At 35.4% G+C, this 27738-nt stretch overlaps 2 protein-coding genes across 2 annotated transcripts in view; both read right to left on the bottom strand.

The window, feature by feature from the left end:
- LOC141488183 (C-C chemokine receptor type 6-like) overlaps window positions 1–13280 on the bottom strand; it is a 52232-nt gene extending 38952 nt beyond the window's left edge. The window contains exon 1 of the mRNA XM_074188028.1: window positions 13199–13280. The gene's annotated coding sequence lies outside the window, so the exon portion shown is untranslated. The remainder of the gene's footprint in view (window positions 1–13198) is intronic.
- Window positions 163–13281, bottom strand: CCR6 (C-C motif chemokine receptor 6). The gene is made up of 3 exons (XM_074188027.1): window positions 13199–13281; window positions 2187–2295; window positions 163–2092 (listed from the first exon to the last, which is right to left on the bottom strand). Exons 2-3 carry the CDS (start codon window positions 2193–2195, stop codon window positions 983–985), a joined length of 1119 nt encoding a protein of 372 aa, XP_074044128.1. The 5' UTR covers window positions 2196–2295; window positions 13199–13281; the 3' UTR covers window positions 163–982.
- Window positions 13282–27738: the final 14457 nt, after the last annotated feature.

Raw genomic sequence — 27738 nt, 5'->3', positions numbered from 1 at the left:
GTAATTAAAAATTAATCAGAGCAAACTTCTCTTTCAGAGTAAGGTCATTTAAAGAAACACTAGGAAGTCAAAAATTACATATATATATATATATATATATATATATATATATATATATATGTATAATGACTAACTTGGGAATAAATAATCAGTATTCCCCAGTCTTTCTACTATGTGTTATGGAGTAAATAAAAACTACTTCTACCATGCCTCAAAAATATTAATTAAAAAACAAAGGGTTTTTTTCAAAACCTAAGGCTTGTCAATGGAATAATATTAACCAGTTTCTCATTGCTTCTGAAACAGGTACTAACCACAGAAGATAGAGTTCTTTCTATACCAGGTTTTTGTTTTGTTTTGTTTTGTTTTGTTTTATTTTAGCTTTTTTCAGTCCACTGCAATATTAACTGTCTTATCCACAGAGGCTCATAGAAAGAGGACTAGGTTCAAATACCAGTTTTAAACATGTCTTTACCTGTATGACCCTAGTCAACTATCTTAATCGCTCTGGTTCTCAATTTATATTTTTATATTATTGGGTTGGGCTAGATGACCTCATAAGTTCCTTCTACCTTTCTCCCTAAGATTCAATGAACTACTGTTAACATAATCTCTTTTTTATACCAGAAGGAGTTATTTTTCTTGCTTGAATGTTCCAAATTGCTTGCTCCCTTCTACTTGTCTTTAGATCATTTTACTTCATAACATGCTTGAGAGTGGTTGGAGGAATTAAAGGGATGGAAGCTAAAGCAAGTAAATGTGGCCATAGGTTAACTTGAAAGAGGTTTGTTTAGGTAAGAGGTTTTAACCTATTGGCTAAAAATAGACTCAAGTCTTTTGGTTTCCTTTTTACTGTGGTTATCAGGGATATATGCTATCCTTCCACTACTTCCAGACAATCAAGAATTGACCATCCTATGAATAGGAAAAGTCTTTGATGTCATTTTCTAAAACCTGTCATGATTATTTTATCCATGATACTCTACATAGTAAAAGATGATGCGTTCTCATTTTCAAAGGTTTCACTAGTCTGTCTGGAAATGTAGGGTTCTGAATATAATTTAGAGCAAGAGAAGCCTGCTTGCTTATGTTTCCTACCTACACACCACAGGTCCTTCACGATCTTCAGAAAGTAATTCCTAAATTTCTGCCCAATAAATGCATAAAGCACAGGGTTGAGGCAGCAGTGCAGGAAAGCCAGGACTTCGGTGACACTCCTTATATAAGCTATGAGTTTCTCACTACTGCAGGTTCGAAAGCGACCTATATTATTTGCAACCACAAGAAGAACCATATTATGGGGCACTTGACAGACCAAGAAAACGAGGACCACCACAATAATCACCCGAATGGCCTTATGCCGCTTAGAATTGTGAGCTTGCACTAAAGTTTTGACAATGAACATGTAGCAAAATATCATGAACACCAATGGGATAAAGAAACCAAAGAGCAACTGGAGAATCAAGATGAGTACTTTCCATTTGACTGCCTCGGGACTCCTTTGGTATTTGGCTTCACAGACCTCCATCTCCTGAGTTTTATATTTTTGATTGATTATAAAAGTTGGAATAGAGATTATGATTGAGAACAGCCACACTATCAGACATATCCTCTTCTTGTATGCTAATGTCCGGGTTCGAAACCTAAAAGACTTGGTGGCCTGCACGATAGCAATGTATCTGTCCAGGCTGATACAAGTCAAGAGAAGCATTCCACAGTTAAAGTTGATACCATATATACCTGTAGTCAGTTTGCATACAGTGTTGCTAAACTTCCATGCTCCTGTTGCATGATTTACAGCCCAGAATGGAAGAGTCAGGATGAATAATATGTCTGCTATGGCCATATTAAAGAGATAGACATCAGTCATGGATTTGGTTTTCTTATAGAAAGCAAAGGTGATCACCACTAAAATGTTCCCCAGGAGGCCAAAGACACAGATAAAGGAGTATGCAACTGGTACAAATAACTTTGTAAAGTATCTGACATCCTCCAAAATACAAAAAAATTCCTGGTCAGTGCCATAATCTATAGTGGGAGTGACTTCACTAAAATCATCTGTGTATTCAAAGTTGCTTGAATTCAGTGATTCCTAGAAAATAAAAATAAAGACAGTTATTTGGAGAATATCAAAGTGGTCATAGGAAATCAAGAATCTTAAAATCTAAGTCATAAAGCTGGCTTACCTCATTCATGGTGGCAACTGGACTAATCAAATGGATATGGAAATGGGTAAGGACAGTTCAGATGATAGCTTTCTATCTCCAAAAGACAGACAAAGAGCGTGAGGAAATTCTAAGGAGAAAACAAAGTAAAAGAAAAGATAATGAAAACAAACAGTAAATGAAGGGAATTTTTCAAAATACAAAATATTATTAAAATTAGTATTTATAACTTGAAACTTCAAAAGGTTTTACCTATTTGGGTATTCTATCTAGTGGTGCAAAATTCAATTCTGCAATGCCTTAACGGATGGTTTCATGAGTTACTATGTACAAAAAAAATTGTCCCTTAGTAAGCAATTCTCTCCAAGTTTAATTAGTTTTGACCTGGGATAAGAGACCACTGCCAAGAATATGCTTCCACTTGTTAGGACCTGCCAGAGTTAGCGCTCCACTAGCACAACAAAGGCTCACTAGGGCAATTGAGTGGGATAATAATGGAGGAATTACTGAATGATTTTGACTATTATGAAAATGCTTATAGAATTTAAGAAGATAATGTTTTGGTCCCATTGTTGTTAGTCAAATCTTTTTTTATGAATGATCTTCAAATAAACATGGAGAATCATATAGAAGAGATTTCAATAAGTCTTTATTGAACAACTACTATGTGATGAACTTTCAGTTAATTACTGAGAGTTCTTTTAAAAAGTGCTGTTCCAGGGACTGCTAGGTGGCGTAGTGGATAGAGCACTGGCCCTGGAGTCAGGAGTACCTGAGTTCAAATTTGTCCTTAGACACTTAATAATTACCTAGCTGTGTGACCTTGGGCAAGCCACTTAACCCCATTGCCCTGCAAAAAAATTTTAAAAAGTGCTGTTCCTTTTTTTAAAGATGATTATAATAGGGTTGGGTAGACTAAATGTTCACAATTAAAGTTTAGAATGTGAAGAGTTAGCTTAGTTAGCAATGTGCTTTGTGCATAGGTAATAAACACTTGATAAATGCTTTTTCATTCATTCATTAATGGAAGAGAGAGCTTCCGTGTGGCCAGAGTAATTAGGTAAGATTTCATGGAATAAGAGAGATTTCAGCAAAAATTGGAAGAACAAGATGAATGAAAACAGGATGCAAGCTCCTTTAGGGCAGGTATATTGTTAGTACCTATTGCAGGGACTTGCACACATTAGGTGCTTAGCAAAGTTGTGTCTGATTGAATTGGCAGGTGAAGAATATTGGAAAGGACATTTCACATCAGGAGAACATATAGGATCTTAGGGTTTAGAATTGGAAGGATCTTCCCGGAAAGGCTAGGATTCCTATCCAAATTGAACTAGATGGCTGCTCTAACAGTTTCTGCAAGATCATCTCCTGTCATTCTCCAAATGATAAATGGTCAAAGGATAGAAACAGGCAGTTTTCAGGAATATGGAAAAATTCTCTAAGTCACTCTAAATTAGAGAAATGAACAACTATGAGGAACCACCTAATTGACTAATATAACAGAATAGAAAAATGATAAATGTTGGAGAGGTTGTGGGAAAACTAGGACCCTAATACCCAGTGGAAATTGTTGAGGTTGGTGCTGGTGGTGGTGGAACTGTAAACTGATCCAACCATACTTGTAGGGCAATTTGGATTTAATATACAATGGGTCATAAATTTGTGTTTACCCTTTGAAACAACAATGCCACTGCTAGATTTGTATCTCAAAGAGATCATAAAAGAAAGGGGAAAGACTCACATGTACAAAAATATTTATAGTAGCTCTTTTTGTGATGGCTAAGAATCTGGGTTGCCTGTCAATTGGGAAGTGACTAAAAAAGTTATGGTATATGATTGTTATGGAATACTATGGGGATATAAGAAAAGATGAGCAGATGCATTTCAGAAAAACTAGAAAATCTTAAATGAATTGATGCTGAATGAAGTCACAAGGACCTGGAGAAATTACACAGTAAGAGCAACATTGTATGATGATCAGCTATGACAGATTTAACTCTTTTTAGCAATATAGTGATCAAAGACAATTCCAAAAGACTTATGGTGGAAAATGCCATCCACATCCTGAAAAAGAATTGTGAAGTCTGAATGCAGATCAAAGCATACTATTTTCACTTTTTTGGGTTTTTTCTTCTTTCTTGTGGTTTTCCCTTTTGTTCTGATTCTTCTTTCACCACATGACTAATATGGAAATATGTTAAATATGATTGTTCATGTATAAATTAAATCATATTGCTTGCTGTCTTAGGGAGGGAGAGGGAAGGAAGGGAAGGAGAAAATTTTACCAAAATGAATGCTGAAAATTATCTGTACTTATAATTAGAATAAAATTTTAATGAGTAAAAAAGTCAAAAATGATCATCTATGGTAATAGTTCTCACTTATATGTTTATTTGTTTTACAAATGAAGAAACTAAGTCCCCAAGAGATGAAGTGATTTGCTCAAGGTCACAAAGGTAGTAGAGAGCCAATGAAGCTAAGTCCATTGCCCTTTCTACTTCCCTACTCTGCAAGGGCCAAAAGAAAGAATATACAAGGTATGTCCACGAGTCTGATTTGTAGCATCACTATCACTCTCAGCCAACATGTATTGAGCATTTGATGTATACAGACGCTTTGCTACTAAATTCTGAGAACTCAAAGAGGTACAAGACAGAATTCCTCCCATAAAGGAGAGTAATTCATGATCAGGAAGGCTAGTTGGGAAGAAGCCAGAGGACCTTAAAAATCAGTCTGAGGTCAGTGGTAGAACTATTAGATGATAATATTTGGGGAAATGTAATTTTACCTTTGAAACCAAAACTGAAATGAAGGAAAGGATTCTTTACTAAACATACACCTCTTTCCACCTTGACCACTGCTAATCACTTTCCTTTCAAAATTGTTTCTGACCCAGGCTTCTGTTGTCTTATCCTCTCATAGAGATTCTTTTAAAACATTTATTTGTGTATCCTTTGAGATATCCTATTTCTGTCTTTTCCTACCTCTTCACGGTGAGTTGCCCCCTAAGGAAAAACTTAAACAAGATCATGAAATAATAGAATTCAGAGCTATAGGAAAGAGATAGAAATAATCTCATTCAATTCCCTCATTTTATTGTAGTTTAGGTTGTTTTTTCAGTCATATTCTACTCTTTGTGGTCCTATTTGGGGTTCTGTCTCCTCTAGACTTTACAGATAAGAAAACTGAGACAAACAAGATCAAGTGAGTCACCCACATTTCCACAGCCAGTGTCTGAAGTTGGATTTGAACTCAAGATGAGTCTTCCTGACTCCAAGCCCAGCACTCAGTCAACTGTGTCACATAGCCACACTTCCAATCTTTTTATTCTTTACTTCATCAATGTACTCTGTAATCCTTATTGTTTCTTCCATATAACTGCTTCTTTTGATTCCATGAATTTTCACTGGAATGCTCTCCTTCCCCAACTTCCACCTTCTTCAGGAAACCTTTCCCAATTCCATTTAATGCTAATTCCTTCCCTCTTCAGTTTATCTATCCATCTTATTTGTACATAATTGTTCACATATGATCTTCCTCGTGAAATTGTGAGTTCCTTAAAAGCAGGGACTCCCTGAGTGTTTCCTTTTTCATTTCATTTTATCCCCTTTTTGCCTAGCACATTGTAGGCATGTAAACAGATCGTGTTTCCTACCCCATTCATCCACTCTGTCTTCTTGTCCCTGTTACTGCATTAGTGTACTACTATCCATCATTCATAACTAATTCCTTTCCAGGTCTAGCTCCTGGGAATTATAAACAATTCAACATTACTGCTACTTCTGCAAGTTTTATTAATCAACCTCTTTATGACTTCATTTATCATCCCTGACTTTCCAGAACCAAACAGCCCTTCTTGTCTATCAGTCCTCATATATAAAAATCTCCCTCTGTTAGAATACAAGCTCCTCTCTTCAAATATTTTCCTTCTTCGTTTCAATAATGATAATATCTATAATAATAGCTAGAATTTGTATAACACTTTAAAGTTTACAAAACCCATTTCATTGGATTCTCACAATTAAGATACAGGTGATGCTATTATTCCCATTTTACAGATGGAGAAAACTGAGACAAACAGAAGCTAAATGACCTGCCTGAGGTCACATAGCTAATAAGTGTCTGAGATAGATTTGAACTCAGATCTTTCTTTCTGTTTCCAGGTACATCACTCTCTCCACTACTCCTATTACTCCTGTTACTACTCCACCAACCTGCCAAAATTTATTCTCTTTCCCTTGGAAGGAATGGAAAAAAGCATTATAATAGGCAAAATAAATATTATAATAGGTATATGGTATATACCTATATATTTTGTTTGTAAATGTTGTGATAGTAAAAATAAAATATATCAATAAAATTAACAATTTTTCTTTAAAGAATATCAGTTCCTTGAAGGCAGGGACTGTCTTTTTCTAGCATAATAATTGGCATCTAGTAAGGATTTAAGAAATGTTTTCCACTTGTGCATTTATTCATTTTTCAGAGTGGGGGGAGAACTGTAGGTTATTAGTAAAGGCATTTTTTTTAATCTCCATTTTTACACATGAGAAAACAGAAACTAGAATGATTAAAGGATTTACATATAGTTGAAGAGCTAGTAGATGTCAATGCAACATTGCTAATAGGTGTGGTTTTAATGAGTCCTTTTCACCTGCTTGTCCTTTCCATTTTCCTTTTTTTAAAAAATTTCTTGATTAAATTAATAAAATCCTTCATTAAATTCAAATTCTGTAAGCTACCTGTCTCCTTGAACAACACTATGTGTTGCATATGTGTAAGGAAATCTTACCGTAAAGAAATATTAGTTGAAGCTGAGTTCATTACTTCCAAGCACAAGAAGGAAGAAGATGCTGTCAGATTGCTTTTAATCTTAATGCCAATGACTCAGTAATTGTAAATGATTCATGAAGGCTACCCCAAAACCACTATTTCCACCACAAAAATCACATACATCATATTAAAGGAAATAATGTTGATGATATATTGGTATCCATGTCACCCACAGCAACTACAAGAAGCATATACCTATTCTGCTCCACTGAATGACCCTGAAAAAAATGTTACCTATATCTACAAAAACATACTTTGTGTTCTGTATTTATTTTGAAAGCTTTATAGGTCAGGGAGGAAAGGGAAGCTTGGGGAATGGCAAATAATGATCGTAGATGTCATAGTAATTCATTTTTCTGAGATTCCAAATAGGAAAAATACTAAATTGTGTTTGGAAAAAATTCTCAAAAAAAAATCTTTCCACAACTCAAAAGTAGAAGTATACAAAGTGAGCAACCAACCTTCAGAGAAAGTCTGGAAAAAGGTCACACTTTCAAAATCTAACCAGGAGGAGGGGAGCAAATTAAGTATTCACAGATTATTATAATGCAAGGAAGAATGAAAGCAGCACACAGAAGAGGTATGGGGAAAGTAGTACAGAAATTGGAGGAAAGAGAAATTACTTATAACAGAGATCATGACAGAGGGGACTGCATTGAGGAGGGGCTACCTGAATTGAATTGAATTGAATAACCATTGATAAATCACCTACTAAGCATTGTGCTAAGTGTGGAGGTTTGCCAGATAAAAAGTGGTATTGTCTTTACCCTCAAGAAACTTTCTTTTGGAATAAGGTCTTGAAAAAAGAGAGAACATCAATTCCTGGAGGAAAAAGAAATGGAAATCATTTCAAGGATGAGATGTTTGGGAACAAAGATACCAAGATGGTAGATAAGATGAGAAGTGATGATGCAATGATGCGAGTATATTTAGATTCAATAAAAGGAATACACATGAGCTTAAGGCATCAAAGGGAAGATAGAACCAGATGGTGAAGGGTCTTGAATGCCAGAATCAGAAGTATATACTTTATCATGTAAATAAAGGGGAGTTGATGAAAGGTTTTGGTTAAAGACATGGCATGAGCATAGATCAGAGATAAGACTGGAAAAGCCCATGAATGCAACCCCTTCAGTGTATAGACAAGGAAACTGAGACAAAGAGAGCTTAAGTGACCCTGCAGTATAGTACATCATATTAAATGGAAGAGGATAGATTTGGTGGCAAAAAGATGAATCCTATTGACTCCAGGCTCAGCACTCTATTCACTGTGTAACCTAGCTGCCCCTATGGGATCGTTGCCAGAAGAATTGTTCCATATGACATCTTCATATGTGATTTCAAAAGTTCAATATTTGACTCACAGTCTTCTCCTAAAATAGCCTTATTTTAGGAGATTTCCAAAAATGTGCAATAGGCACAACATTAGGCTTATTAATTGCCTAGCCTCAACTTATATGCTTTACTCAAGGACTTTACTAACTACCAAAAGTATGAATCCTATTTTAGAGGCAAATCATTTAACCTTCCTCAGTCTCAGTTTTCTCATCTATAAAATGGGAATAATGGTAGTAGGAGTAGGGTAGGAATAAGAGGAGGAAGAGGTAAAGAATTAGTGTAGGAGCAGGAGTCGGGGGTAGTAGTAAAGGTAGGAAGTGGAGAAGGAGGAGCAGCAGCAGGAGCAGCAGCAGGAGCAGCACCTACTTCACGGAGTTGTTTTGAAGAGCTTCATTGACATACCAAAGAATGAATTCTGCTTTAGATAAACACCTAACCTTTCTCAGACTCAGTTGATTTATTTTTTTATTTTTATTTTTATAGAATTTTACAATTTTCCCCCTAATCTCACTTCCCTCCCCCACTCCCCCACAGAAGGCAGTCAGACTCAGTTTTTTCATCTGTGAAACCTATTTCTCCAAAGTAATTGAAATAACTGAAGTGTAGCACTTACTAAACTTTAAAGTGCTCCATAAATCCTTATAATTATTACTATTATTATTATCAATATTAAGAACATGGAGCTAAGAGCAATTTGAATAGTTTTGCTCGTCCTCTTATAGCATCTTGATTTTAAGTAATGTGGGCTTACTGGCTAAACAGACCTGGCCACAGAGATGTGAGTCAGACCACTGTCTGCTTTGGTGCGTTTGGTTTCCTATGTCTGTGTCACAGATGAGTTCTCCCCCTCCCACACCAGTGAAGGATCACAGCAGAATGTTATGACTGAGCTGCATCTTCCTTTCCTCCTTTACCCACCTAAAGACATTACTCTGCTTTATTGTACCAAAGCATCAAAAATTCAGGATGCAGGTCAGAATAACAAGTCCCTTCTCTCACTCACACCTTGGAGATTATGTTCTTTCAGGCTCTGGGAGAAATTATTTAGAGGACAAGTGATGAGGAGAGATTGTGTTCTGTCTTTTCCATCTTACAGAATCACAGAATTTCAGAAATGACAGGGACCAAGTTCAATCCACATGTGCCTCTTCCACCTGATTTCTTTTTCAAAATTCTAGACAAGGGATCACCCAGATTTTGTTTAAAGTGTGTTCCAATATGTTCCAATGTTCCTATAAAGGAGGAGAATCCACTAACTCCTTCAAACCATTTACTGAAATAACTTTAGCTGTTAGAATGTCTTTCCTGATATCAAACTTTCCACCTGCTGCTTCTAAATCTGCCCTGCAGATTTACACTGCACTTAAAAAGCACTAGTATTTCAGGGACAATGTATAAACCCGATTTAAGGCATGGTGCCAGGCCAGTCAGAAAAGCATATTTTCTGATATTTTAGAGGCATGCCACTACACATATATGGTCCCCTGTAGGCTCTATGGTTTCATAGACTCAGGCAAAAGGGAAGCCATCTTTTGCAGTTCCCCTACTTTATGTAAATAAGCAAACTAAAAACATGAAAATTAAAGGGACTTATAGGGCAAGATGTATGGTGGGGAGGGGAGAGAGAGAGGAGAAGAAGAAGAGCAAGGAGAATCAAAAGAAAGACGCATAAATGAGAAGGTATAGCCAAGATTTCTAAGGAGAACTCTAGGATGTTCCCAGAAAATTAGGATTCTTTATTTGTGAGATTAACTAATTGAAACATAAATAATTACTAAACAAACTTCGATAGGCTATATGTCCCTTGCTAATCGCTAACTAAACAAAAAAATTAAAGAGACAACTTGCCCTAGGGACTTTGAAAAGTAGGAAATTCTTGGCCTTATGGTCCAGTCAAGGGCCATCAGAGAAGAGGCTCTTGACCTAACAGGCCACTCTGACCTAACAATTTATTTGTGGTTGCTGGCTGTTGCCTAAGGAAGCTAGAAACATAACAACATGCAATCTACAGTTGTGAGTTTTCCCAGAGACACATGGGTTTCCGTAATCAAATACATACCTCCTAAATTTACATTCTGTAAATTTGTACTCTTCCCCACAAATACCAGATATATTAATTCAGGGAAATGAATGGATTACTATGCTCTTAATTTTGACTTTTTAATCTATTTAGTAAATTTTTCACCCTATATTTAGGTGAGTTTCTATATATTTGTTCACATATTCTCTCCCCAATTAAATTGTAAACTCCTTGAAGGGAGGGACTGTTGCTTGCCTCTTTGTATCTTCAGACTTAGCACCATATTATTAGCACTTAATCAATGGTTATTGATTGATTAACTGAAGAATTTTTAAAACTAAGCATGAGTAAGAACAATACTTTTTAAACTGTATTACTTTTAATATATTCCTCTTGTTCTCATTCACCTGCTTTTGCCCAGGGCTAGTCCCATCTGATAATATTAGGGATGAAGCAAATATTAATATTATTTATCAAAAGCATTATTTATTAGTCTCTAGAATAAGCAAAATAAAAAGAATGTTGTGTTTCCATGGCAATTTTTCAGAATGATGATGCTTTTATAAGATGAAAGATCAAAACAGGAATTGGGATTGTGCCTAATCAAAGACCCTCGCCCTTACTGCAATTTCTCTTTTAATTGACTTTTCTTCCACTGATAAAATTCAAATGTTGTGAAATTCTCAAGGAAAGTGAATATTCTCTAAATTTTTACTTTCTGGATGATGAAAGGATCAACATGTTACTTATATTCAACAAATATTTGTTGATTTAATTTGAATGTAATCCTGGAATAAGTTTTTTGAAGATGGGAGTTTTATGAAACTAATGTAACGGAAACCATTTACTATTTTTTTTTTAGCTTTTTTTGCAAGGCAATGGCTTGCCCAAGGCCACACAGCCAGGTAATTATTAAATGTCTGAGCCTGGATTTAAACTCAGGTACTCCTGCCTCCAGGGCTGGTGCTCTATGCACTGCACCACCCAGCCACCCCTGAAACCATTTACTGTTAATTACAATTATTCTGCTGGGTTGTTTTGCTAAACCCTTTTCTGGAAATTTGTTTCAGGCAGGTGGAGCAAGGTCAGGAGAGAAATGATGGAGAGTTTGTTGGGTGATGTCTATTGTGCTAAAATGAGATCTATCAATGAAGAAGAAAAATAAATAAGGATAATAGAGGTTTGTTTACAATAAACCAAGACCTAAATCAGTCAAAAAGGTCAATTTAAGTGATTGAAGCGACACAAATAAAACTCACTTCAACATTTATTAGACTCGCCTACCTCCCTGATTAACCTAAGTCCCAAACCCTTTTCCCAAGGAGAAAAAAAGTTAAGATTGTAATTGAAAAACTGCTTCCCCAGCTTCCCTTAGCTGGAAACAAAATAGCCTAAAAACAGGAAATGTTTGTGATATGCTACTTTCACCATTTTATGGGTCAAATAATATTATAGTTGAAAAGAACAAGAGAACTTATATAGTCCCTTCATTTTACAGTTGTAAAAACTAGAATTGTGTCTGTTAAAGTCTAGAACCTTTTAATGACAAAGATGGGTTTTGAATACAGGGCTTTAAATTCCAAGTTCCCATGTTTTTTCATGACAAATTTCATGATCTTCACAGTTATTATTTATCAGGTCTTGCAATGTTTCCAATGAACGTAAGTCCATCATGAAGACAACTGCAGTTTAAATGTCAACATAGTTAATCTTTACAAATATGAATTCAACATGCAAAAGACTGCTTATTTCCTTTTAGGCATTTTGATATGTTTAGACTTCTAGGCAAAGGCCCTTATATTTAGACCTAGCCCTAGAGAGAACATTTCAGTCAAATTGCTTCATTTTATAAATTAGGTGATATTAAAAAAAAAAAAGCAGAAAGCTTCCTGAAGTTGAAATGCTAGGTTGCCTTCCTTCTGCTTTAAATAAAAAACAGTGGTTGAGAAATCAGTAAAAGATTTTTCCCAGTGATGGGTTTTTTTCTCTTTGTTCCTCTTGACAAGAGGAGTAACACTTTTTTGAATTTTTTTATTTGTGTAAATTATATCTTTCATGCATTTTAGAAAAAGCTCCACTTACAACTCTCTTCTGTGATTCTAAATGGGTCTGATTTGGACAGGAGTTGTATTCTACTTAGCAATAACAAAAATTCCTATAAGCTAGGTAAATAATTTCATTTTACTTTAATTTTCATATTTAATCACAAGGTATTAATTCTAAAAGATTCTTACATACTAATATGCTCCATCACTTAGCAGTGATGCATCATTTATTCTAGGTCTTTGGAATAAGTCCATTTAAAGGTTTACATTAGCTCGATTTCCAGTTTATAAGAAAAAAATATAACTCCATAATCTAACCTACATACTCATTGGTCTGCTCTGCCTAAAACCATAGCTTACTGAAATCTAAAGAATGAACTTCTAGGAACTGTTGCTTTGTTGTTTGGGGGTAGGGATGTTGGCCAAAATATACAATTTTTCCCAAGGAAGATACTATATAATATTTTTATTCTAAAACATACAATCCTCATATACTCTAGTAAAAATCAATTAAAAGAAAGTCAACATCTAAGCATATTTAACAAAATTAAGCTTCTTGTATGAAGTCCATGATTTTCTTGCAAATTATCTATTAAGTATAATTTTATAGAAGGTAAGAAGACATATATCTGAAACCATTCATTCATCTGAAACCATATCCAAATGACTTGGTATTTTGTTGAAAAGCATCCCATTTCTGGCACCACATTTTTTGCAAGCATATTAAAAAAAATCTAATTTATGAAAAGTTTGGTCCTCTTGCATTCTGCCTTTTCATTGATCTCCCATTCACTCACCTGTGAATATCTCTAAAATTCTAAAATGATCCTTTGATTACATTCCTCTATGGGATGATTCAGAAGCGGTCTTCAATTTCATCCTGTGAACAAGATGTGAATTAAAATGGGTTCACAGACAAAGACAACTGAAAGGCCAAAATTGTCTAAAAGTAAATTGCTAAATTACCACTTCCTATTTGGAAGTGACGCCTTTCTAGACCCAGGGTGAATGTTTAACCATGCATGTCCTGTAGCTTGCAAAATTAGATATAAACTATGTAGTCCTTGGACATCATGAACATTTAGGAAAAAAAAAAAAGAACAGAACCAGGTATATAGAGAGTAAAATGTGAGGAAAAGTGATATGATCTAGACATTTCACTCAGGCTTAACACCTTCCTCTCCCTATCTGCTAAAATTCACTAGAATTCATTAAAACTAGGGACAATATACTCTAATATTTAGAAACTAAATAATGGAGTTCCCCTCCCCACCCCAAGATTGTAGAATCTCTGGAGGGGAAGAAATTAATGATCATTGGAATTGCTGTAAGAAAATGAAAACAAAAACAAAACCCCAAAATTCCCATTCCCAACTCTCCTACAAATACTAGCATGCTGACCCTGGACAAATCACTATATTTTTCTGAACCTTGACTTCTTTATCTACAAAATGGAGGTGATAATGCTTTTACTACCTTGCCTTACAAGGTTGCTTTAGGATTAAATGAAATAATGGGTGGAAAACTGTAACCTTTAAAAACACAATAGGTACATACACATACAGTTATATACATATAGGAAGAGCACTAGTACTGAGTTCAAAAGACATGCATTCAAGAGAACATTACATACAGAGACAGCAATATTGTTGTAAGAACACCTTTGAGCAAATGAATTATTTTGTATATTATAAATATCCAAATTAACCACAAAGAACATGTAAAGGAAGACTTTATCTACATCCAGAAAAACTGATAAATAGAATTATATATAGAATGGTTTTACATCATATACAATATTATATATATATATATATATCTAATGATAGTCATCTCTAGAAAAAGGGAGGAGAAAGGACAGGGAAGAAAAAAGACATTTAAATGATAACTTCATTATTTATTTTAAAAGGAATAGCAATTTGTGCCTAATAGACAATTGCATATGCAATCATTATTTTTATTATACTCTGCTTTGGAAATACTTGTTTAATTCCATAAAATTTAAATAGAAATTTTTAAAAAAGATTTGTATCGAAATTCTGATTCTGGGACTTCCTAACAATGTGAATTTTGGTAAACTAATCTCTTCGAGTCTTAGTTTTTTAATCTGTAAAATAGTACTTGTAATTTCAACTGTGTTTTTGTCTCTGTGTGTGTGTGTGTGTGTGTGTGTGTGTGTGTGTGTGTGTGTGAGAGAGAGAGAGAGAGAGAGAGGAGAGAGATGAACCTTTGGAATCCAGTGAACCAGTGAAGTCTATAATCCCTTCTCAGGTGAATTTGTTTGTTATTTTTTTAATTGATATTTTATTTTTCCAAATACATGTTATAAAATCAGATGAATGCTTTTAAATGTATAAAATCATGATCATAAAGAAATCAATCACATTGAAATAAAGCTATCAAAATACATTAAAATTAAAATTTTTAAATAAAAATAAAATTTTAAAAATGTTCACAGAGCCTCAGGTTAAGAACATTTTCCTTACAGTAGGAAAGTAAAAAGTACTGAATCAATGTGAGTCTCTTTCATTACATACACACACACACACACACACACACACACACACACACACACACAGGAGGATAAAATAGGAATGGGTCAATTGATCCCAGCAGCTAATTATTTTTTAATTTTTGAAATTATAGTCAGAGACCATAGTTCTATTAACATTAGGAGGGTATAATAATAATAGCTAGCCTTTATATTCTACTTTAAGATTTGCAAAGCATTTTACATATCATTCTACTTTAGTCTCACAACAACCCTGTGTCATAGGTACTTTTCTTACATAGGAATTGAGGCAGGAGGTTAACGACTTGCCCAGAGTTGCAAAATTTGAACTCATGTCTTCTTGAGTCTATACCCACTGAGCCACATAGCTGTAGACAATATTACTGACCTTCTGTCAGTGGAACATACAGCTGAAATTGTTTTTCCAATTGCGATCTGAGTTCACATTCATCCAACCACACTCTTATTCAAACTCTGCTGAAGCTGATTGGTCAGGGGGAGAGGTGTGGTCTGGGACCTCTCAGCAAATTTTTTTTCAATATGTAAAACTAGCTAGCTAGCTCATATGAGGATCATTTAAAAACCTTGACAGCCTCTCTTCTAACCACTTGGGCTAATCCTCCTTATGACACGGGAGTCAATGAGTAGGCAGTACAAATGGCAGCCAATATTTCAGTGAATGACAAGTGATGGAGAAAATCAGAAGTAAACAAGTGAATTTAGTTTGAGGTCTAGGTGTCAGAACTGTGGAGGTATTAGTCCTGAAGATCCTAAAAAGCCTGTGACCAGAGGCAATCTGAAAGGAGGATTAAAAAATGAGATTTGGCTAACTCTCACTGACAAAATTTCAGATTCAACCATAGATATTACTTACATTTTCCTTAGAGAATTTAATGCTCCTATGATTCCTAGGTAACATAGGAGAGAAGAATGTCTTCCAAACAATATAGCCTTCATAGTCCTCCTTATCTCTGTTATATCTTTGAAACCATGCACTTTGTTCTGTATGGTGACTAATGGAAGAGTTTCCATTCATTAATCTTGACTTAATTGGGGGGGGGGGGGCTGAAAGAGGTATTCTCCAACCCCATCTCTGTCTTATGTTCAAATGAATTCCTTATGTATTATGTTCACTAGGGATTATACAACATTATTTGCCTTTAAGCATCAAAGGTCATGTGTGGATCCCTTCCTTATTCGCCCCTTTCCTCGCCACCTCTTCTCCCAATCCTAAACCTTAGACTGTGTGACACAGAATAGTCAAGGTATATGACTCAAGTCTCGTGTACCATCATTCCCCTAGTGGAAAACAGGAAAATCAGTGGCAAATAAATTACAATCAGAAACTGGATAATAAATTTCTTCAATAATACTTAGAGAGAGATAGTTTAAGGAACAGGACAGCAACCCATACATAGCTCTGGTACAAATATGCCACACAAGATTCAATTCAACAAGTATTTATTTTAACTAATAGTATTATACTATAATTATATACATGTAATTACTATGGACTATTCATAATGCTATGAAAAGCAGAATGGTTTACACTAGTGAATAGGTCAAGTCTTCTGGACCTTCTAGTAGTATGACCCTGGTCAAGTTTCTTAAGCCTGTTTGTCTCAGTTTCCTCATTTGTAAAACTAACTGGAGAAGAAACTGGCAAACCACTCCAGTATCTTTGCCAAGAAAACCCCAAATGAGGTCACAAAAAGTCAGACATGACTGAAATGACTGAACAACAACAAAATCTATAACTAAGGTATAGACAGAATGCAATCTCCACGGTTGGAGGGAGTTTCCATATCAACAAAATCACAGATATTTGATATACTAATATATGCTCAAGGTCACTACATTAGATGATTTGACATCCAAAATGATAGCCAAGTATAAGCAAAATGTGAGGTTTATTATGGAGATTCTAACACTTCCCTTTAAATAGGGGCCCTTCCTCCTGGAGTTCCCACAATACACACAAACACACACACACACACACACACACACACACACACACACACACACTGTTTCTTTCAGTTGGCTGTAAACTCATTCTAACTAATGCATTTTCTGAAAATTAAGGCAACAAACTTGCTAACAACAGCTCACATTTCTTTGGAAGCATTTTCATCTTAAAAGGAATATCATGGAATTCTATAGCTGGGAAGAATTTTTAACATGATTTAGTGCAATCCTTGTATTTTACAGATGATGAAACTCATATTTGGGAAGATTCAGTGATCTTAACTTACTTGTGCAGCCAGTAATAAAGCTTGAACTTGAACTCAGGTTAAATGTACCAAGGAATGGTTATCTATCTCCAACGTAAGTTTTCTCTATAATGAGGGAATGTGAAGCTTGTACAGAGGATTTGGAGAAGGCACTTAGGTTAGAATCCTGCATCTGTCATGGACAAAGTCCAGTCTAGACTACATGGTGACTTTGGACAAGTCACTTATCTTCTCTGCAGCTCAGCTTCCTCATTTGAATAATGAAGGCGTTGGACTCCAGGGCTTCTAAGATCCCTCCCAGGTCCAAACCTATGATCACATGATGCTGTAATTGGGGGAAAAAACTTACTCTTCTCTTCTAGTTATCAAAAAAAATTAAATGTTACTTTAAAAAGGAAAAAATGGAGCAGTTACAAGTAGCACAGTGGATAGAACACTGGCTCTGGAGTCAGGAGGACTTGAGTTCAAATCTAATCTCAGTCACTTGACTGTCACTTTTTAGCTGTGTGAACCTGGACCAATCACCTAACTCTGCCTCACTAAAAAAATGCTTTAAAGAACAAAAAAAAATGTTAAGATTCAATAGGGAATCCTCACCTAGATCAGGAGACTGTAGGATGGAAAAGCACGGCACCAACTTGTTCTCTCAGCATTTATCTCATACTACTTGTATTTGTTCCTTCAATTAAAAAGCATTTAGCAAAGAAGGATCATTAAATCTTTGTAGTTATGACTAGGCATGAGTTCCTTCCAATACAGAGTAGATGTGAAAACTCTCTAGGGATAAAGTAGTTTCTTATTCTTTAAGGACTGATAAAGAGCTTACCCTGTATATTCATAAAAGAAAGAAAGAAGTCTAGGGAACTTTCTGCACTGGATCAGACCCATGTCAATATAGCATGAGCAGTATAAAATATTCTTCCTGGGGGTTGTAACTGGAATGGGACAGGGAGTTTCGTGAGATTTGTCAAACCTATAGACTGCTAGTTACTTCTGGTGATTCATGTGGGGACCACTATCACCACAAAAGGAACCTAGAAAGTAATTCTGGGAAATATGAAGCCCTGGAAAAGAAACTGAAGATATTTGTAGTCATGCTTTGTTTTGGTTTTTGTTTTGTTTAGTTTTGTTTTGTTTTTTTAATGACTGTTGAAGATTGAATGTGGGAGCTTCAAAATAAGATTTAGGATGTTAACAGCTGGTTATAACAATGGTGTTTGAGAAGAGAATTTGAAAGTTGGAGAGATGACTTTAGATATAGGACTGATGAGCTTTGGCTGAGGATATCAAGAATGTTCTGTTCGATGTTTAACCAGTTCTCAAATAATGTGTGTACAGCACATTCTGAAAATTAATTTGCATTATTAACATTCTCTTCATCGCTTTCTGAAGTCCAGACTATCAACAAAACAATAAATCAAACCCCGATTTGCCGATTTCTGAAGTATAAACACACACAATGAAAATTTAACAATTGACTCTGGCACCTAATCAAACTGTCTCCAGAATAAAATCTGAAGCTAGGTGACTCAGTGGATCTGGAGTTAGGAAATCCTGTATTCAAAGCCATTTTCAGACACTAGCTATGTAATTTGTAGACAAGTTTCTTAATCTTTATCTGCTTCAGTTTCCTTAATTCTTAAAAAGGAATGTTAATAGCACTTCCTAGGATTTTTAGGATGAAAATGATATTTATGAAATTCTCCAATAACCTTAGAGAGCTACCTAAGTGGCCCAGTGGACAGAGTGTTGGGCTATCAGAAAGTTCTGAGTTCAAATCTAACCTCAGACTCCATATAAGCAGTATGATTTGGGGCAATTCAGTGTCTTGCCCATGTAGTCTAGACTGGACTTTGTCTATGACAGATGCAGGAGTCTAACTCTCCAAATCCTCTGTATAAGTCATTTAACCACTGTTTGCCTCAGTTTCCTATTCTGTAAAATAAAGATAAAAAGGGTTATTGTGAGGAGCAAATAAGACATTAATCATAAAACACTTGGCATAGGGTCTGGCACTGGAGACACTATATAAACATTAGCTACTACTACTATTACTATTTTTAACTATCATTAATACAATAAGATTTGCCAACAGCCAAGGCAAACAAGATCTTATCCCAAGGAAATAAATTTAGTCTTGATGGGAAGGGACACAAGAGGAATAGGGTAGTTAAGCTAGGGAAAAGGAATAGCATTGGCTGTTAGGAAGACATACTCAGCTAGGGAAATCTGAGAACTGGTGAAGGAAGTGTGTTCAAGATTCAACAGAGGAAAAGACTCAGCCTCGTATCCAAGACTCTATCTCCTGCCATTGTACTAACTCTTCCATATATTTGGAATGCTCTGCATCTTCTACATGAAGTCTTTCTTGATTTATTCACTCCAGTTGCTAGTATTCTCTCCACAATTCCCCCAAATGACCTTATATTTATTTTATATATATATCCAATTATATATTTGTCTCCCCCAGTAGAATGAAGTTGCTTGGAAGCAGAAACTATTTCATTTTAGTTTTTTATTCCCAGAATCAAGCACAAAGCATGCCTAGAACATACTTTAAATAAATTCTTACTCATTGATTAATTGTTTGATTGAAAAAAATCTGAAACAACATGGAAGTGGAAGTACACTGCAGACACCCATTCAGCATGAGATCTCAAGTTTTGAAAGAGATTCTGAGACAATATGCAAACAACTCTATCCAAATAAGCTGTGACTGCCCTGCCCCACCACTGCTTCCTAAGGTCACGTTCTTCTAGACATCACCATCTGCTTTGAATTCATGCCCAGCAGTACTCTGGCACTGCCATCTGACCTGCTTATGTAACCTACGACCCCCAAAATCTTGTCATCCTTCATGTTGCCGCACTTTTATTTAACATGACTAGGCTTTCTTTCCATCTGTCCTGCAGCTAGATTTTTTTCTTTTATGTATTGTCTTCTACAAGTGGTGTGAGTTTCTTAAAAGGAGAAAACGACTCAGGTTTCTTATTTATAGCTTCATTGATTATCACAGAGTCTGACACACATTTAATAAATAAGGGGAAGGGAATAATCATTTATATAGTTAGTACCTACTATTTGGCAAGATTTTGTGGCACTCCTTTTACAAATCATATTTGCTCCTCACAATAACCCTAAGAGGTAAGAACTGTTATCATTTTTATTGTTGAAGAAACTGAGGCAAACAGAGATTAAGTGACTTGCCCAAGGTCACACAGTTAATAAAAATGTCTGAGATGGATTTGAATTCAGGTCTTCTTGATGTCAGGCCCAGCACTGATTAATAACCACCATCTGCTTCTGAATGCTTTTTTTATTCATTCATTCATTAAGCAACTTTTTCAAGGTTACTCTGTCCTTAAGTGTCTGAGAATGGAGTAGGAACCCAGGTCTCTTGATTCCAAAACTAATATGTTCTCCATTTTGCAACAATGCTTCCCAAACAAAAGTAAATCTTTGGAAAGTTATCTAAGAGCAGACTCTTCCATTTGTTCTGGAAACTTTTCTCCCAAAGAGTTATTCCATTTCTCCTTGGTAGAAGACACTGTGCCAGGAGATTTGGCAGAAGGGCCACAAAAATATGTTAAGACAGAGTTTGTGCCTCCACGTAACTTGTAGTATAACTGGGAAGAATCACATCTTCATATGAAGAATGATGGTGGAGTAAATGAAGAATACCCAGTAGTGCAGCCCTTGGTTTCAAAGGAATTCAGTTGATTCTTATGCTTTATTTTTTCAGACTTGTTCATGAACATAGTATTCAAAAATAGCTTTGTTTGCATACCCTATACATAGATATTGGCTATCTTGCCCACTTCAGTATGAAACCCCACAATCTTCTAACTCCATAGTTCAATCACTATTAGGGCTATTCTCTCTCTCTCTCTCTCTCTCTCTCTCTCTCTCTCTCTCTCTCTCTCTCTCTCTCTCTCTCTCTCTCTCTCCCTCTCTTTCTCTCTCTTTCTCCTTCTCTATCTCACTTCTACTTCTCAATATGTTTTCAGTCTTCCTGTTTTTGTCTTTCCTCCTGTCTCTCAATCTCTGTGTATTTTCTGTCTCTCTCTGTCTCTCAATCTTTGTTTCTTCTCCTCTGTTTCTCTCTCAATCTCTGTCTCTGAATCTCTTCTCTCTCTTTATCTCTCTCTCTCTCTCTCTGTCTTGTCTTTGTCTCTGTCTCTATCTCTCTCTCTGTCTCTGTCTCTCTGTCTCTGTCTGTCTCTCTATCTCTGTGTTTCTGCATCTCTGTCTCCCTTCTTGGCTGATTTTTTGGGTTCATTCTCATGTGCATCTGTTTTCCCAGGGCTGATAGGAACCAAATGGTTGTCAGGGAAACAGCTGCACTTGCATTCTCATGTCCTCTTGTGTATGAGAAAGCATGCCCATGAAGTTTGTATATTTTTCAGTAAATATTGTGGTTAGCTTAAGGAGGCCACATCATGGTTTCTTGAAACCCCAGAATTACCCAAATAACACAAAAAGTTGAACAATAAAAAAACAATACAATGGCTGTCATGAGATAATATATGCTTTATGGTAAAAGTGTGCCTTAACCTAGAGGTATTCAAAGTTAGGACAAGGTGACCTCAGAGTGTATGTGATTAGTAGTCAGTGGATGGGATCCTAGTAATGCCCACTCCTGGGACTTACCTGCAATGTCACCACATATATCCTTTATACCTTATCACTCTGACCCCTCTCAATATTGTGCATGCTTCTAAAATCCCCTTTTTGCATCAGGTCTCAGGCCCTGAGGGAAGAGGAAGTTATGACCTAATTGCAACCCGGGTACCTATATCTGTGGCTAATCAAGTATCAGTAGGAAAATTAAACACATCCTATCTCTGACACACCTGCTTCCACCTTCCAGAATACTTCTAGCCTCAGAAGGTACCCATCATTGAGTTGGTCCTGTGCTCCAAGACAATGGCTAGTGAACAACTCTCATCTCCCCACTTTTAATGTAAGGGAAGACAGAGTGATAAATACAGAATGGTGAGGTCTCATGAACTTATCCCCCATCCCCAATCCATCACTCTTCCATACTTTCCTATCTCTCTTAAGAGCAACCACCATTCTTCGGCTCACTAAAATTTGCAACCTTGCTGCCATCCTCAACAACTTGTTATCTTTCACTTCACATAGTCAATCATTTGCAAAATCTTGTCACTCCTACCTGCATATTTTTTGTAGCAATTACTTTTCTCCACTCACCCAGGTACCACCCTATTTAGCGTCATCTTCACTTTTCACCTGGACTATGGCAATATCTCTTAATTGGTCTCTCAACCTCTAGTCTTTCCCCACTGCAATCTATTTTTCATATTCTTAACATGATGAGTTTTCAAAAACCAAAGTCTGACCAGATTTTCTTCCGGCTCAATAAATCCCAGTGTCTCCCTATGGATTCCTCTTTGGGCATTTAAAACCTTTTGTCATTTGATTCCAATCTACCTTTGCTTCCTTATTATTCCTCTCAACTCTTCAATCCATTCCAAGTTGCTCTATTTGCTATTCCCATGCTCAAAAACAGAACTAAAACATCTATATACGAAGAGGAAATTCAGATATGGAAACCATTCATTAAGCAGAATCACATAGAAAAAAGAATGGACTTACACTGAAAACTTTTTGCTGAATTGAAATCAGGACCAATTTATTTTTGCTTGCTTTTTGCATTTCATATGAATATCTATATTACTCTTAATGAAGAGCTGTCACCTTTACTGACATGAAATATTGTTATTTTATTGTTATCTTTCAAGATTCAGCTACTTGATTATTTACACTCCTCAAATTAATTGATTGAATAATTGCTAACAAACAATTAGTTTTTATCACTGTCTTTTCCTTAGGGCTTATTATTAATACTTTAACAATGTATTATTAATAATTTATATTAATTGACTAATAAGAACTTGTATTAATCATTTTAACAAGAACAGAGAGGTCATTGTGCTCTCAACAGACAGATTTAAAAACTTCTTGAAACTATATTTCATCTTTATATCATCCTTTTATTTCCTTTTTTGCATATGTTTTTAATATATGATATATGAGCATAGCAGTATGTACATGTAACAGACAAATATGCATACTGTGGCAACACATACTCAAAATTTTTAACAAACAAGGGTGTGCAAATCAAAAAAGTTTATAGACTACTGACTTAGACCATCTAAGAATTCAGAAAATATTTTAATTCACTTAACTGAGGACACCATATTAAAAAAAATTTTATAACGTATATGTCTCAGTTTGATCTAGTTTATAATAAAGATTTGATTTGGTTTGTACCTTCATGTCACACTGGCCCACATTCTACCTGCCTGCCTCCTGAAGGACATGGTATAAATAAGGTATACATAGATAAGCATAAACTTAAATACCACTCTAGTGGTAAAATGTGGTGGCATCTTTTAGGTTTCTACTGTTGGTGAGTGCAAGACTTTTCTGCTGCATTTTGATAAGAAGTCTAACTCACCATTTTTTAAATGCTTCAATGAATCTCCGATTTCACTAATATGAATATTTTTCAGTGGTACAGATTGAAACCTACTCAAGTTGTCTTATCCTTTGGAACAATTGGTAATGCAAACCAAAAAAAGTTTTCCACTTGGGAACCATTGCTTTAGATATTTTGACTTTGCATGGTTAGCAAATATTGACTGTATTGATTCTCTCTGTCTCTCTGTGTCTCTGTCTCTGTCACTCTCTCTCTCTCTCTCTCTCTCTCTCTCTCTCTCTCTCTCTCTCTCTCTCTCCCCCACACACACACGATCAATGCACCTCCTTGTCCTAATCATATCTCTTGTCATTCTTCTATGTAGTCCATCACTGATAATATGTTGCAGCCTACTGTTACACAATAGATGGATTGTTTGACTTGGAGTCAGGAAGAATCATCTTCCTGAGTTCAATCTGATCTCAGACATTTATTAACTCTGCAACCCTGGGAAAGTCACTAAACTCTGTTTGCCTCAGTTCCTCATCTGTAAAATGAGTTGGAGAAGGAAATGGCAAACCACTACAGTATCTGTTAAAAAAAAAAACCCAAATGGGGTCATGAAGACTCAAACATGACTGAACAACAACAGTAAAAACACATGCTTATCCTGAATCCCTCCACTGCCTTTTGTAGGACTTATACCTCCAATTCCTCAGTGACTGGTATACTATGATTTACAACCATATAGCATCCATCAAATATTTGAGTTAAGTAAAATTTTTTTTAGGGAGAAACATAGTATAACTAAAAGTACTAAGCAATTTCTACTGACAATCTAATTCACTCCCCTCCTATTCAATTCTGGGCCACCTTAATTACTTATCAATAGTTATCTGTTTAGCACATATGTGATCACATATGGCATTAGAAGACTTGTCAGTATCCTCAGGCTTGAGGAAATCAGTACAATATTTTCTGCAAAAAATATTTGCAGGACTTTGTGATGGACATGCTTCGTGAAAATAGAAAATATCATTGATAAGCATATGCACCATTGTTTTAAGCTTCAATTGGAATTTGAATTAAATTGAAATTGAATTAATTGGCAAATAAATTAATTTAGATTCTAAGCTTCTTGTGGGCAAGGTCTTTATTTTGCCTCTTTTTGTATCCCCACAAATCATAACAGTGCATTGCACATAGTAGATACTTAATAAATATTTATTGAATTGAATTTATAATCAAAAGATCATCTAACAAGTTTATGATATTATATGTCATCTATGCCAAGAAAACCATTTAGCAAAAGCAGTGATTTTTAGCTATAGACAAGCATCTACTAGTATGAAATGGAATAGCCATACAATTTTCTTTTCTTTCTGAAACCCTCAATTATAAATATTTGTTTGATATTTGCAAAATCCACAGATGAAGATGTGGAAGAAAAAAATCTTTTGATTTGCAGCTGCAAAGAGCTGGTATCCTCAGTTATTAATAATGTGAGGTTAAAGTCATAGACTGAGTGAGTCTTTGTATTCCCAGACCTCCCACTGACTTATTGCACTCCTTAGTGACCCAAATTGCCTAAACTTTCTATGCTTCTATTTTCCATCTGTGTGTGAATGCAAAAGTCATTTGGGTGCTACAGAATGAACATTTACTCATGAAATGGCTTTAAAGACACAGCCATGGAGTAAGCAAGATGGAGTAGGTAGTCAATTGAATGCTCAATCAATCAAGAAAAATTCATTAAAAGCACCTACTATGGGCCTGGCACTTCCTTAGTCATTGGAGGTACAAAAACAGAAAAATGAGATAATCATTGCTCTCAAGAAGCTTGCATTCCACTCAAGTAGATAGTAATTATATACATGCATGCATACATACAACCATGCACATATGTGTATATGTGTGTTTATACATGTGTATGTATAGATATATAGATATACACACACACACATTCCCCATAAACTTAAAAACAAAATAAATTCCAGGTAAGGAAGAAAGGAGGACAATGGAAGTTGTTGGGGTTAGGGGTGGGGCTTTAACAATGGTTTTATATGGAAGGCGGTACTTCAGCTTAGTCTTGAAAATCAGGAATTCTGTGAGACAGCAGCAAGGAGAGAGTTCTTGAGTATTTTGACTATTTCAGAGGTAAATATTCAGATGTGTGAGAAATAGGGAGAAAACCAGTTTAGCTGGACCGTTTGATAATAATAGAAAGGTAGGGTCAGGTAGTAAAGAAGTTTTTATGTGTGTGTTATGTCTAGTTTACATATATACATATATATATATTTATGTATTTGTGAAAAATATATGTATATATGCATACATATATATATATATATATATATATATATATGAGTATGTGTGTGAGTTCATAACTCACCTCCAAGGCAAGCACTTTTCCCTTCCTTTTTATGGTTCTGTGTTAATGCCTTTCATTTTACCAGAACCAGAAGGGATTACCTTAAGGATCACCTGACTGAATTTCTTCATTTTACAAATGGGGCCACTGATGGATGTTCAGAGACATGAGGAAAGTCGTCCAGGGTCAAACAGATTGTAAATGAGAGAAAAAAGACTAAAATTCAATTCCCAATCCTGTATTCCTTCCACAATAATATGATGTTTCTTCCAGAGATTCCACACCATCATTACCACAAGGTTATTCATTTTCCAAACTACTTTTTCTAGGAAAGACACTAAGTGGATGACTCTGAGCATTGAGTTCCTGGAAAGAAGTCACCAACAAGGAAGGAAAAGATACTGGAGAAGGAGTTTGGGAAAGGTTGTCAATAATCACCCTCTACCCTTTGGGCTAGTACAGACTCTGAAATGAAAACTGATTCATTCATTCTAGGTTCTGATCTTTCCTGCTGCTCTTGTTCTAATAAGATATTATCTGACCTATTGCCACCTTTCTAATTTGTGCTGCCCACTCAATAATTTTCCGTGGCTGCCTCACCACTTCTTTCTTCTGTTCCCTAGCAATTACTGCTTTCCTCTTTCAGATAACCCAAAATTTGCTTGGTATATATCTTATATTTATTTATATGTCTCCTTCATTCCAATGCATGCTTCTTTTGCCTATTTTGAATTCCTTTTGTTCAGCACAACTCAAACACATAAAGGAATGATCACTGATCAATTGCCTTCCTCTTAATTTTATTTGTTCTAATCTAATATACTGCACAGCTCTTCCTCTTTTTTTCATTATCTTCCTTCCTTTGGTTAACACCTTCTCCCTTTAATACATCTCTTTCTCTATTTTTTTTCATTATATTCCTTTTTTTCCATTACCTTCCTTCCTTCCTTCCTTTGGTTAACACCTTCTCTCCTATAACCATTTATTACTATATCTGAAAATAAATATTAAGAAAAAAGTAAAGAAAGTATATACTTTTAAAAACAAAGTTGTCCAATAGCTCTGACTTAGAATTTTGATGATGGTCCTTTGTAAACTTAGAGACTGTATCACCACTAATATTGTGACAGGAAAAGAAGTTGTGACCTGGACCCATGATTTTATCAGAGAGAAGGAATTCCCAGCTTAAAAATTCCCTCCAATGATATAGCTCTATACTCTACTGTTCCATTTTAAATGAATACAATTATAGCTTTTTCTTTGACATTAGAAAATTAGCTATTCTACATGTAAATTTTTCAAATAACTGAAGTTCCCCTTTTTAAGAGTTGAAACTAATGCTTTTGTAGATATTGTTTTAGTGAAAAGGGCTTTATCAAGGTGTATACACTAGAGTAGTTTTACAATTAATTTTCCCAACCTGATGTGAGTTTTGAATGCCAACATTTTTTAGTTTTTACTTCTTTCCTACTTCATGATCAGATTGTCAGATGTTAATCTAGTTCTGATCAATAAGTCTTGTCCCCATATTCCATTTCATTTGACACCTCTAATCAGTTATTGGTCATGGTACTTAAGAAATCAATCTTATTAGAATTGTTTCCCAGGAAAGAATCAATAGATTCTGTGTCAGGGTCTGAGGCTGTTACTTCCTTGAAGTGAATAAAGTATGAGTCTCAGGACATGAACAATGTCCCACCTATTTTTCCTCTGCAGATAACATGCTTTTAAAAACGTGTTCCCCGTCCCCTTTCCTACTATTTTTGGGGTTATCTTTC

The sequence above is a fragment of the Macrotis lagotis genome, chromosome 5 (assembly GCF_037893015.1).
Source record: "Macrotis lagotis isolate mMagLag1 chromosome 5, bilby.v1.9.chrom.fasta, whole genome shotgun sequence".
Taxonomy (NCBI): domain Eukaryota; kingdom Metazoa; phylum Chordata; class Mammalia; order Peramelemorphia; family Peramelidae; genus Macrotis; species Macrotis lagotis.
Note: the sequence above shows the minus strand (reverse complement) of the source record. Positions and strands in the feature narration are given on the sequence as shown.